This window comes from Podarcis muralis, chromosome 9, assembly GCF_964188315.1.
Source record: "Podarcis muralis chromosome 9, rPodMur119.hap1.1, whole genome shotgun sequence".
NCBI lineage: Eukaryota > Metazoa > Chordata > Lepidosauria > Squamata > Lacertidae > Podarcis > Podarcis muralis.
This window is the reverse complement of record NC_135663.1, coordinates 41,657,964-41,670,011: the sequence shown is the minus strand read 5'-3', so window position 1 is coordinate 41,670,011 and position 12,048 is coordinate 41,657,964. Positions and strand designations below refer to the sequence as shown.

Sequence of the window (12,048 nt, the reverse complement as noted above, 5' to 3'; positions counted from 1 at the left end):
AAGGCCCTTTGCATCATATTTTTTGACTGTCAGAAGTAACAGTAACCCTATTGATCCCTTTATGATTTAAGCCATAAAAAAAGAACAAGAGGGTCTTGGGCTCATGGTACCTTCTCTGACATAACCACTCAATGCACAAATATCATGGGAAAGGGCAGCATCGTGCATCATGTCAGAAATAGGACCAACAGGCATATTCCTGATCCCTGATATCCATGTGAAATAAACACATGGAAAATAATGGGCTACAGTAAATGGGTTAGAAAAGGAATATGAGAAGAGATGGGTGAGTAAGAGGAATGGGCAAGGCAGAGTGGGGAAACTGGCTTGTTAGATAGGGGGATGATCATTTCACGCAATTCTGATATGATCCATGGATACCTCCTCTACTTCAAATTATTGAACAGCTCTATAAGATGTTTTCCAGACAGCAATCTAGTCTGTCGATGAACTATATCATATAAAATTACCCCAAAACCAGACAAACAAACAAACAAACAAACCCCACTTTAATATCTGGGAGCTAAGTTGTGGTTATTAGTATTAAATTAACTTACCAAATTTGCAATGATGTAGTGGTATCCATTTACATGCTTGCCAATTGTAATAACCTGCAAGAGAAATATATAACTTATCTGATTAGGGAAATGCCACATATACTAGAAGAAACACTTCATAAAATAATGTGGGATTAATTATGGATTACACTGGAAAATATATGGTTCTGGGCTGAATCTTTTGAAGGCTTTGTGGAGGGCATTTCTGGGGTGGGGAAACCCAACACGATCTCAAATAAGGCAGGACATATTACGAATTCCAAATATATATATGTATATATATATTGCTTGTTTTCAATAAGGCCTGTGCTTTCCTTAGTACTGTACAAGGTGGCTGTGGGATCTTTACTGTTGTTAATGCAGTGTTAATCACAATTAACAGCATCAGTGCAAAACTCTCAGCATGCCAGGTTCCAATTGGACAAAACTTTCTAAAATGTCCAGCCAGCCTCCTCCCCACAAGGCCTATTCTCAGGGTTCGTATGAATGCTGAAGAGAACACCTCTTCAATTCACGAGGTGGTGAATGGCCCTGCAAAACTGGGAGCAATTCTGGCCCAGTCCTAAAAATAATTGAAAGTAAAAATATCTGTATGTAACCCCTATACATGTGTACACCCGCTGAGTTTAACGGGGCTTACTCCAATGTGAGTATAAAATGGCAGCCGATACCCAAAGAACTATCCAGTGAAGACTAAGTATGCTCAGCGGCCTTGTTGAGGGTCAGTGAATGGGCCTGACTGAGCTCCTTACTTATATTACCCCTGGGAGAGAGCAAGCCTGACCCAGGGGGGTGGATCTACTATGAAACAAATGAAGCTTAAGCTTCAGGGTCCCTAATCCTAGAGGGTCCCAGAAGCAACTTTAGTCCACGTTGCTTAAAACAATTAGGTCTGGTAGACCCAATTTGAGCCACACAGCTCAAACGGATAAATTTTTTGTTGTATATATCTCAACAATCCCAAAGTTTGAAAGCCAAAAGCACAAATGTTGTAAAGGTAGAGTGTCATGGTACAGCAATTTGAAGCAAAATCTGAGGTGTAGTACCAGTACTTAATTTTTTAAAAATAATAATATTATGCTGATCTGTCATAGAACAACCCCCTTGAAGAAGATGACTGTGGTTATCCAGACCTTGTTGCTAGTTGTGAAGGAGCCCCCATGATAGTTCAAGCTTCAGGGCCCCCAAAATGTAGGACTGCCACTGACCTATAGGGTGCCTGACTGACCAGTAGAAAAGCAGTCCTGGCACTGGGCCAGGATACAATGAAACATTTTGGTCACATTGACAGTATACAGTTAAAGCACATTTAAAACACATGGCTTCCTCCAAATAATCCTGGGAGCTGTAGTTTGTTAAGGGTGATGGGGATTTTTCAGGATTCTTCATGGGGGAGTAATATGTTATAACTATATGGTGTGGGTGAGACATTGCAATTCCCACATGTATGCTATATTATTCATATATGGTGCTAACACAAGGGCTAGCCATTCTATATCTGTCTTAGAATCACAGAATTGTAGCATTGGAAAGGACCCTGAGGATCATCTGGTCCAACCCTCAGCAACACAGGAATATGCAGCTGTCCCATACGGGGATTCAACCTGCAACCTTGGTGTTATCAGCACCACACTCTAACCAACTGAGCTTTGAAATCTCTTCTGTGCCCTGTGTTACAGAAGCATTATTGCATTATTCACAGGCTCAAAAAGAGGATGAGCCAACTGCTAGCCTTCCCTAGGGAAAAAAGCACAGCTACTGTTATGGAAGAAGTACAACCTGTTCTGCAATCAGCTAAAGAACTTGGGGTCTGTCCCCCCCCCTGATTTAGTCCTATAAATGTCAACGGAGCTAAACAGGCTACACTCCAAGTTGTTGTTGTTGTTGTTTAGTCGTTTAGTCGTGTCCGACTCTTCGTGACCCCATGGACCAGAGCACGCCAGGCACCTCTGTCCTCCACTACCTCCCGCAGTTTGGTCAAACTCATGCTGGTAACCTCGAAAACAATATCCAACCATCTCGTCCTCTGTCGCCCCCTTCTCCTTGTGCCCTCCATCTTTCCCAGCATCAGTGTCTTCTCCAGGGAGTCTTCTCTTCTCATGAGGTGGCCAAAGTACTGGAGCCTCAGCTTCATGATCTGTCCTTCCAGTGAGCACTCAGGGCTGATTTCCTTAAGAATGGATGCGTTTGATCTTCTTGCAGTCCATGGGACTCTCAAGAGTCTTCTCCAGCACCATAATTCAAAAGCATCAATTCTTCGGCGATCAGCCTTCTTTATGGTCCAGCTCTCACTTCCATGGTCCAGCTCTCCCCTTCATGGATCACTGCCTTGCCGTGGCGAAGAGGCTTGAAGAACTCAGAGAAGCTATGAACTATGCCGAGCAGGGCACACAAGATGAACAGGTCATAGTGGAGAGTTTTGACCAAACGTGATCCACCTGGAGGAGGAACCGGCAAGCCACTCCAGTATCCTTGCCAAGAAAACTCCATGGACAAAGACAACACTCCAAGTACTTCAAGTTAACTAGGTAGTATAGATCAGACTGAGTATCTTTTAATTTACCATTGATCAAACCAAGGCCTCCACGTTTCATTTCAGGTATCATCCTTTTAATCTTCTCTGATGGTCAGAAGTACATAATAGGCGTCTTATAGAGGACTTCCTTTGATGAAGTGCCAAAATGAAAAGGTCTTGCTTTGAGAAATGATGGAAGCAAAGCATTCTACCTAAAGCCTTCAGCCCACAGATTCACTTTCCACTCCAGCTCAAAAGCATTTCAATCTGCTCAGCTCCAGGTGAGTAACAGAGCAATTCTAATCCCAGCCAGGTAGAAGTGGGAAGCGACAGAGTGGGGCAGCCACTGCTGCATCTACAGCCCCATCACTCACAGCACAGAGAAGCTAAAACCCTCCTTCACACCAGCCTGTCTCTGGTGTAATAATTGGACCTAGACTGGGCTCAATGCCCGCAGGTGATGGCAGTGGGGCCAGTTTAGAACCAGCAGAGTCCAGGCCAGCTAAGCCCTTCCTGCTCTCTGCCCCTGGCAGAACAGCCAAGGATCTAAAGCCAAGGGTGGGAATCAGCAATTTCCTCCTATCCAGGTGTAAGCAAAAGCACCGTGTGCTCATACATGGACCCTTTGGATCCAAGTTACTGTGAAAATGAGAACTGTGCATTAAACACCGAGATCATTTATTAACCACAATAGAAATTTGATTTTTTTAAAAATCTGATGAACTGAATTTTCTGCTCCATGCATCAGCGTTATCAGAATGTTCTTGTCATTGCCAAAGTATGCAAAAAAGAATGCAATTTTATTACCAACACTGGATCCAACACAAATAAATTGTGATGATAAATCATGATGGGAGCATTTCATATACGCTTACACTGTTAGGCATTAAAAAATAGAGGGGAGCAAACCTGGTCTACAATGTCGTTGACTTTATCCCGTTCACAGTCGAGAATGACTCGCCTTTCTCTTTTTACCTCCAGATCCCGAAACAATGAGCGGTATGTTTCATCTTTTCTGTCATTATTAATGTTGCCCACATTTATAGCAGTCACTTGCCACTTCTTTTCAGCTGCAGTGTCCAGTACAGCTTGTAGTGTCGACAAACCTGGTAAGATAGAAAAATACAATAAAGACTCAACTCCAGATGCATGGCTCTTTGGTTAATTTATTTCTAGGATAGCTCAACAACTAGCTCAGCAAACCAGAATCCCCATTTATTTATTTATTTAAAAAATGAACCAAATGGCCATAACTTTCTTGGATACCTAGGAATTTCTGTGCAGTGAAGATGTGAGCTCCTATAACAACATCCATTTGTTTGCACTACAGGTTCATTTTGGAAGAGATTTTATCATTTCTAGGAAGAAGAGTTTCTATGCTACCGTTGGGCATCGTCTCTTGAAAAAGGGCCTGTCAGGAGAAAAAATAATACAGCTACACCCGCTGAATCAATAACTAAATGCTACTGAGTTGTTTTTTTTTTGGCCTTTGGGCTTGAGAGACAACACATTTAAAGCCTTCTCTTTAACTTCTGTAAGACTAGTAATAGCTTCTGGAACATCTAGTAGGCTGGGGAAGAGGACTCACCATCACTGCTCCTCCCAGCACTTTCTCTGGGAGGAGGGGGGGCAACTGCAAATTGGTTAGAATATCCCACCCCTTCTGAACTGCATTTTAAAAAATTTTTTATGTGAACTTCCTAATGATCCCTATAATTAAATTTGGCTTTTGTTCCAGCTGCTGCACACTAGGTCAACATCTGCATTGAGCTACTATGACCCGAAGGTTTTGTTACTAGTCCATCATTACCACTTCAGATCCCAGACCCTAGTCCAACACTCTAGCCTCTTGCTTTTGCAGACCCTCCAAGCGTCCCTATTTTCCAGGGACATCCCTGATTTAGAGAAGCCGTCCCAGTTTCTGATTTGATTCTGAAAGGTCCTGCTTTTCCTTAGGACATTCCTATTTTCATTGGATAAATGTTGGAGGGTGTGGTAGGATGCCCCTATTTTCACTGGGGTATGGAGTTATCTGACCCCCCAAGCTGTCTGAAGGCAATCCTGCAGATGGAAGCTTTTTTAAATATTTTAAATGTTTACTGTTTTATTGTCTTTTTAACATATGTTGGAAGCTGCCCAGAGAGGCTGGGGAAACCCAGTAAGATGTGTGGGGTATAAATTATCATTATGGAATGGGACATCCCTATTTTCATCGGAGAAATGTTGGAGGGTATGCTTTTGCCATCAGTTTCTATGTGCAGGCAGAGTTGAGTGGCTGCTCAGCCCCACCCTAATCTTCCCCTTGCTCCTTTTAAACTTTTTCTTGTGTGTTCTATGTTACACAATCCCTGATTACCTACAATACATAGAAAAAGAAAAGGCCATGGATCAAAATGCTGAAAAAACAAAAACCCAGGCTATCCTGCAGTGCAACTACAGTTTTAGAGAGCAGAAGTATTGCAAAGTAACCTTTGAAGAAGCTAGCAAATTGTTCCGCTTGTTAAACACTATAGAAAATGTCAAAAGGGCCAATGTAATCGAACAAGTTAATTACTTCTGGAGTGTGGAGAGGACCTCCTAAGGTTTTTAAAAATTCCTTGTACTGTATATGGTTCCTGCTACTACTGAACATGTCCATGTTGACACTATACTATCCAAAGCGGTGGATTGAGTGGAACAGGGAATCTAATATAACGAGCCTCCTTTCTAATATGTTAAATGTTGAGCTCCTAATTTGGAACAAGGGAAAACACTCCTGAACTTCAAGTGCCCATACTGAGACTGCCTGGTGAGGACAGTAATCTGTCAAAGGGGTTGAGGAAATTATGTGAAATGTCAGAGTGATGTTTTATTTCCATAAATAAATAAATAACCAGAAGAATCAATTGTATTGTGGAATCTCTAAAATCCTACTTTTCCATCAGAGGTCCTGACTACTATCCCCAGCTACTAAAGATAAGAGAAAATGGACAGGAAGGAATCTATAGAAAAGTTAATGTTTAGTACAAAAACATGACTGACAGCTTAACAGGCAGTTATGGACCTAAAAATGGGCAAAATTTGCAAAAATGGGACCAAAGTCTGAGAATTTGAGCTTTCACGTTTTGAAAAGTTTCCAGGCCTCAAGGTTTTGAAATGTCTGTAAACATCCAAACATGGACCACAAATAAAGGTTTAAGTAAGTACACTGAAACATTATAGGGATGTGTTCAAGGTGCTTTCTTACATGCCAAATAGCTTCTCTCCTAAAAACACTATTTTGAGTAAGGAATACATCTGGAATCTGACTAAAATAAACCTTTAACAAAAATTCTATCCCACTTATTTTTCCAGAGACTCAAGGTATTTAAAAAAGAGTAATAAAAACAAAGTAAAACAAGTACAATCCCTAAAAAAAGACAACATATTTACAGTTACATTAATGAGTTAACAATGCCAACCTGGTTAACAAATTCTAGCAGTACAAAAATAATCATATTTAGACAAAGTCTTTGTTTTTACAAAGCCAGGCTTTACCAAGCACCTGAATCAATGAAATTCATTTGCCAAGAACCCTTGGTTCATCCCCAAAATTTCAAAAATTATCTCTGCTTGCACCCTGTTGCACCTTCTCTGTTTATTCTGCAGAAGTTTATCTTCCATTTGCTCCTTTTCCTTTGTCTCCTATTAGATAGGTCCCTTAAAAGTAATCATTGCCAATTAAAAATTTTCAGCTGTATGATTCTTAAAATATTTGTGTCTCTTCAGTTCCAATGCCTTTAACAGGTAAATCCAGCATTTCTGGTTTGTCCCAGTTAATAAGATTTATTTTCTTCTAGGAGGCTGAAAACAAGAGACATAAGTTTCTGGCACTTGTACAAGCCTTTTTAGTGTAACAGCAGGCCAAAATGTGTGTCAAGGGCCCTTTAAAAGTGTCTTACGGCTTGGCAAAGCTCTTTAATGAGGCAATGAAGCATTTTGGGAATTGTAGTTCCCAAAGGTGAGCTTGCAAAATAAACAGGGGCATAAACTTCCTCCTTCCCACAAGGCAGCTGCTTGTGTGTGTGTGTGAATGCAAAAAGGGGCTATATGAGCGGAACTAGACATTACAAGCAAACTGATGCAATTCAACCCATGGGCTCCTTTAAAAAACCAAAAAAACAACAACCCCAAACCAGAACACCAACTTCGAAGGAGGTGACATGAAACTGAAAAGTGTGCATGTATGCCCCACTTGACACTTTTCCATTCCCAAACTCCTCTAAGCAGTTTCCCTCAACTATAGTCTTCCAGATGTGTCTCTGTAATAGGGGAAAGCAGCTGTGCTGGGGAGGAAGGGAGCAGACTAAAAATCTTGCAAAGAATCCCCCCCCTCTTTCACACACACACACACACACAGAGAGAGAGAGAGAGAGAGAGAGAGAGAGAGAGAGAGAGAGAGAGAGAGAGAGATCTTTTTTCACACAGCACTTTTTTTGCAAGATTTTTAGTGTGGGAAAAGACAATTTGAATTAGACCCAGCTTGCACTTGTGCATAATGTTTCATTCAGCCCTAAATAAAGACGATGCTTGTAAAATGGCTTTCAGGGATATTTACAGGAAGAAGGCAGACAATAGAGACTAGTTAAATGTCACTTTGCAGTGTTGCAAGCAAGCCTATCAAGATAAGAACTTTGCAGGATAAGAACTTTCACTTCCCTATGCCTCAGTTTCCACAACAGAAAAATAATATGTGGGCAACAGAACAAATCCAAGCCATAACTCGTTGCTGCTTCTGCAGTGGTTTAATGTCACAATATTGTCAAAAACAATTCCTCTTAAATGGTCTTGTAAGGAGAATGGCTTCATTTCTGCAGAATCATTAGTGGCCTGTGCAATCTATGGTTAGAAGGCTCTCGTAAACACCAAAAGACCCTGAACACTTTTCTATGAGAAAGTCAAAAGTTTCCCCAAGAGGGTGAACTGTTAATGCTCATGGTATTTTCTCTAAATATATGCTAATTTAAATTTGCTAGTTGATTAACTTTGATTTAAATCTTTAAAAATACATCTGAATAGTATAAAAGAAATAAATAACTCACTCACCTACTTAGTGCTGTTTAAGACTGGCTACATTTTAGGATACCACACCAGTTGCAATACTTCCCATTACATTGTTGTTGTTTAGTCATTTAGTCGTGTCCAACTCTTCGTGACCCATGGACCAGAGCACACCAGGCACTCCTGTCTTCCACAGCCTCCCGTGGTTTGGTCAAACTCATGTTAGTAGCTTTGAGAACACTGTCCTAATCAGCCATAATTATTCCCCGCCTCCCTGGTCTCACTTCTCATGCTCAAGTAGAGAGTACTTCTATGTATGCATAATGGAGGACAACGCTGCCTTTCAGGGACAGCGCCTTACCCAGCACCTTACACAAGGGATCAGGACAAGCAGAGGGGCTGCTACTTGAAGGAAATCAGAAATGCTTTTATACATAAGTAATCTCTTCAGCCCCCAATGCTTCCAGCCTTCCCTGGTACACCAGGCTAGTTAGCTTTCCCCTAAAACCCGAATACTAATACAGTGGTGCCCCGCAAGACAAATGCCTCGCAAGACGGAAAACCCGCTAGACGAAAGGGTTTTCCATCGCGGAGGCGCTTCGCAAGACGATTTTCCCTATGGGCTTGCTTCGCAAGACGAAAACGTCTTGCGAGTCTCGCCATTCCCCCCCCCGCTCCCCCCCCTTTTCAAAGCAGCTAAGCTGTTAATAGCCTTTTAACATCTTAGCCGCTAAGCCCGCTAAGCCGCTAATAGCGCTAAATCGCTAATAGCACTAATCCGCTTAGCCGGCAATGGGGTTGCTTCGCAAGATGAAAAAACCGCTAGAAGAAAAGAATCGCGGAATGGATTCTTTTCGTCTTGCGAGGCACCACTGTAAAACACTACTAGTATTAAACCATAAGATGAATAAATCTGCAATCCCCAGGTAAATTGAAATGCAGATTCTTAATCTTAAACCACAGGATAGCAAGATGAAAATACATATCCAAACTGGCTCTGTATGTGACGCTCCCATTCCTTGTCAAACAATGCCTGCCTTCCTCACAAGGCACAACTTGGTCTTTTCCTGTGTAAAGCACATAATAGGTATAAACACGGTCTCTACCCCCAGTCTAGTGCCATATTCTAGAGATGCAAGTGCAGTGGGTGGCTTGGGGCAACAGGCGAGGGAATGGTTGGATGGATAAGTCATAACCTGTGAAAGGTACCTACACAAGGAGAACTGCAGTAAGAGGTCCACTTGAGCCGGGCAAAACTTTTCACCTTGATACTGCCTACAAACATTGAACAGGGGTATCTGACTTTGCAAGTGTCCTGACCTGACACCTCTAACTGCAACGCAGCAGGAAAGGGGAATGAGAAACTTTAACAGCAGAATATTGCACACTCCCCCCACTTTTTGCCTAGGTTCCCCCTCAGACCCGCCCCCAGGCATCATTTAAAAACATTTTCCTGCCATTAAAAATGCTCTTAGAGCGAGGGAGTTGCAGTGAACTTTCGTCATTTAAGAAAACACTGCCACAGCTTTCCACAGGGATAACTACAAATAAAATTCAATAAGGTTCCAGCTAGTAATATTTTCCATCTTGGTATAGATCGGCGGATGATATGCACCGGGAGCCTACATGACAACTGACCCAGTTTCCCTAGGGAAATTCATACTGTGAAAACCATTACTTTTAAGTGAAAGTCGTCTATTACTCTCAAAGGACCGGTTCTAACATAATATTTTCCTCTGCAGGAGTCCTTTTGAAATGACTTGTAGAGATGCACCCATTGATTTATTTATTTTTCCAGGAAGAAAGAAAAAAGACGCATAAGCAATGTTTTAGATCCAGAAGGCAGTTCAGTCTGCTACTTACCATATTACAGCAGTCACCTTTTCTCCTTAAGCACCCAAGGCCAGAACTTACAAAACTGTTCTGTTATGCTTGGCACTCTCGGGCTCCTACATCATTTCAGTTAGGTTTGTGGTTCAAAATTAATTTAGGTAAGTTATGAAGAACACCTTACCTCTGTCACTGTCATAGAGATATGCAAACTTGGTCCACTGGTAATATTCAATCAAGCTCAGAAGTGCTCCCTTGAGGTCTGGCCTCATCTGGATGACAAATGGGTGTGTTCCATCTGTTGGGAAGCTGGGTGTTATGAAGGAGACATGAAGTGTTCCACAAAATGATGTGATGGTATTTACAGACTTCTTGTCATAAAATCCAAAAATAGCAAAGACTCCTCTTGAAAACTGGGAGCAAACTAGGAGAAACAAGCAAAAAGAAAATGTTTTAGAACGTGCAACTGATCTGCATTTTTTAAAATAGAAAAATGTACAATTGCCCCCACACCTAAAAAGAAGACATTTAAGACAAAACATTGGGAGAATGGTTGTATTTATTAACATTACAAAATCAGATGAACAGCAAGCCAGATATACCAGATCAACCAAATTCAGAATGTAAGGGCAGGTGAGAAGGCATTGGCTGAGACTGATCAGCAATTTTGCCAAGAAACTGAAGCTATTCAAACAAATCCCTGTAAGAAGTTTCCTCTTTATATCCCCAAATACTTCCATGTTTTCTTCAGCATCATCCTGATTATTGCCACACATATATGGCATCTGTATAATATGTGCATGACATCAATAAGCGTGCCAGTGATGCTTAGGCAAGATCAAGAAGTTCAGCTCCAGGTAACCAAAGATAACTGTTGTCTAAGCAGACATGAAACTGAAAGGCATGCATTTGTGAAGCTTGCAACTTCATCAAAGACATTAGAAAAACTGAAATTTCAGTTAACATTCCTTACTCTACTTACCCTACATAATCTAATTTGCCCTTGATAGTGAAGTTTGTTTGTTAGTTTGTTTGATGATGTTGATGATCATTTGACATATTTTGCCCACATTGTTGCTTATTATTGTAGCACACTTCTAATTTAAATGTGTGCTATTCATTTTAAACTATCTTTAGAAGTGGCTTGTGAAATGGTTTGATGGGTGACTACTGCCTTCCTCCCTGACCTGCCACAGAATGGGAGGGGGGGAGAGAAACTGACTTCTGTGTAAGGTAGCATGTAGTCTGATCCCAAGGTGCATCCACCCTCCCCCCTGCTATTTAGTCATCTTTCCTATAAAGACCACCTGAGTCCAAATTAGCCATTCACCCTTAGTGATGCTCAGGAAAGTGTCAAATCTGATTGACTCCAGAGTTTCCGTACCATCATTACATCCAGCATGTGATCCTTAATTGGCTAGGATCACTTAAGAAAGAACGGAACAGAGGTTTTTAAGTGGTCACTCAAGCAAAAGGAAGGAAATGACTGTGAACAAACATTCACAAAAAGTTGAATTTAGGATTTTACAAGACTTTCTGACTTCCCTTCTTGAAATCGCTGCATTTGAACCAAAAATGTTACCTAGAGAACACATGGCTGATCCATAGCAAACACTTTCTTCCTACTTTCTTTGATCCCACATGACTCTGTTAGGTATTATTTACATGTTCTCTTTTTATCTTTGCATTGCCTCTTGTGGACTAGCTGATGTTGTGTTATAAAACTACAACTATTATTTCTATGCATTTATGGAGAAATACTGGTTCACACTAATGCAAAGGACATAAAAACACAAGAGGAGCAGTCTAAGCACTGCACTTTGTGTTCTAATGCTCTGTTTCATTAAACTTTTAATATCAGCATTATAGGACTCAGCAGAAGAAGGTCCTTCTCCATGGCACCTCAGGTCATGGAGCAAGAAGAATAATCTCCTGGGTGTAAATAGAGCGCTGATTGTTTCATTTTTATTACCATCTCAGACAATAAAAGCCTAAAACAATGCTGATTGTTAAAGCCTGGATGAACCATCCCATCTTTTTGGGTCATTCTCTTCAATGACTCTGCAAATGCAGCTTGTTTTCAAGGTGCTAAACAGTCCATAGTTTTATTTACTAAATGGAAAAAAA

At 41.1% G+C, this 12,048-nt stretch overlaps 1 protein-coding gene across 7 annotated transcripts in view; it reads right to left on the bottom strand.

Moving 5' to 3' along the window:
• Positions 1-12,048, bottom strand: part of GRIA2 (glutamate ionotropic receptor AMPA type subunit 2) — a 76,344-nt gene that overhangs the window by 26,023 nt on the left and 38,273 nt on the right. For all 7 annotated transcript variants that reach the window (XR_003708198.2, XM_028743687.2, XM_028743682.2 and 4 more), the window contains exons 3-5: positions 10,106-10,345; positions 3,982-4,178; positions 558-611 (exon numbers count right to left, since the gene is read on the bottom strand). Coding sequence is in view for 6 of the 7 variants with exons in the window: in XM_028743687.2 (XP_028599520.1) it covers positions 558-611; positions 3,982-4,178; positions 10,106-10,345 (491 nt within the window). In the remaining variant the exon portion in view is untranslated. The remainder of the gene's footprint in view (positions 1-557; positions 612-3,981; positions 4,179-10,105; positions 10,346-12,048) is intronic.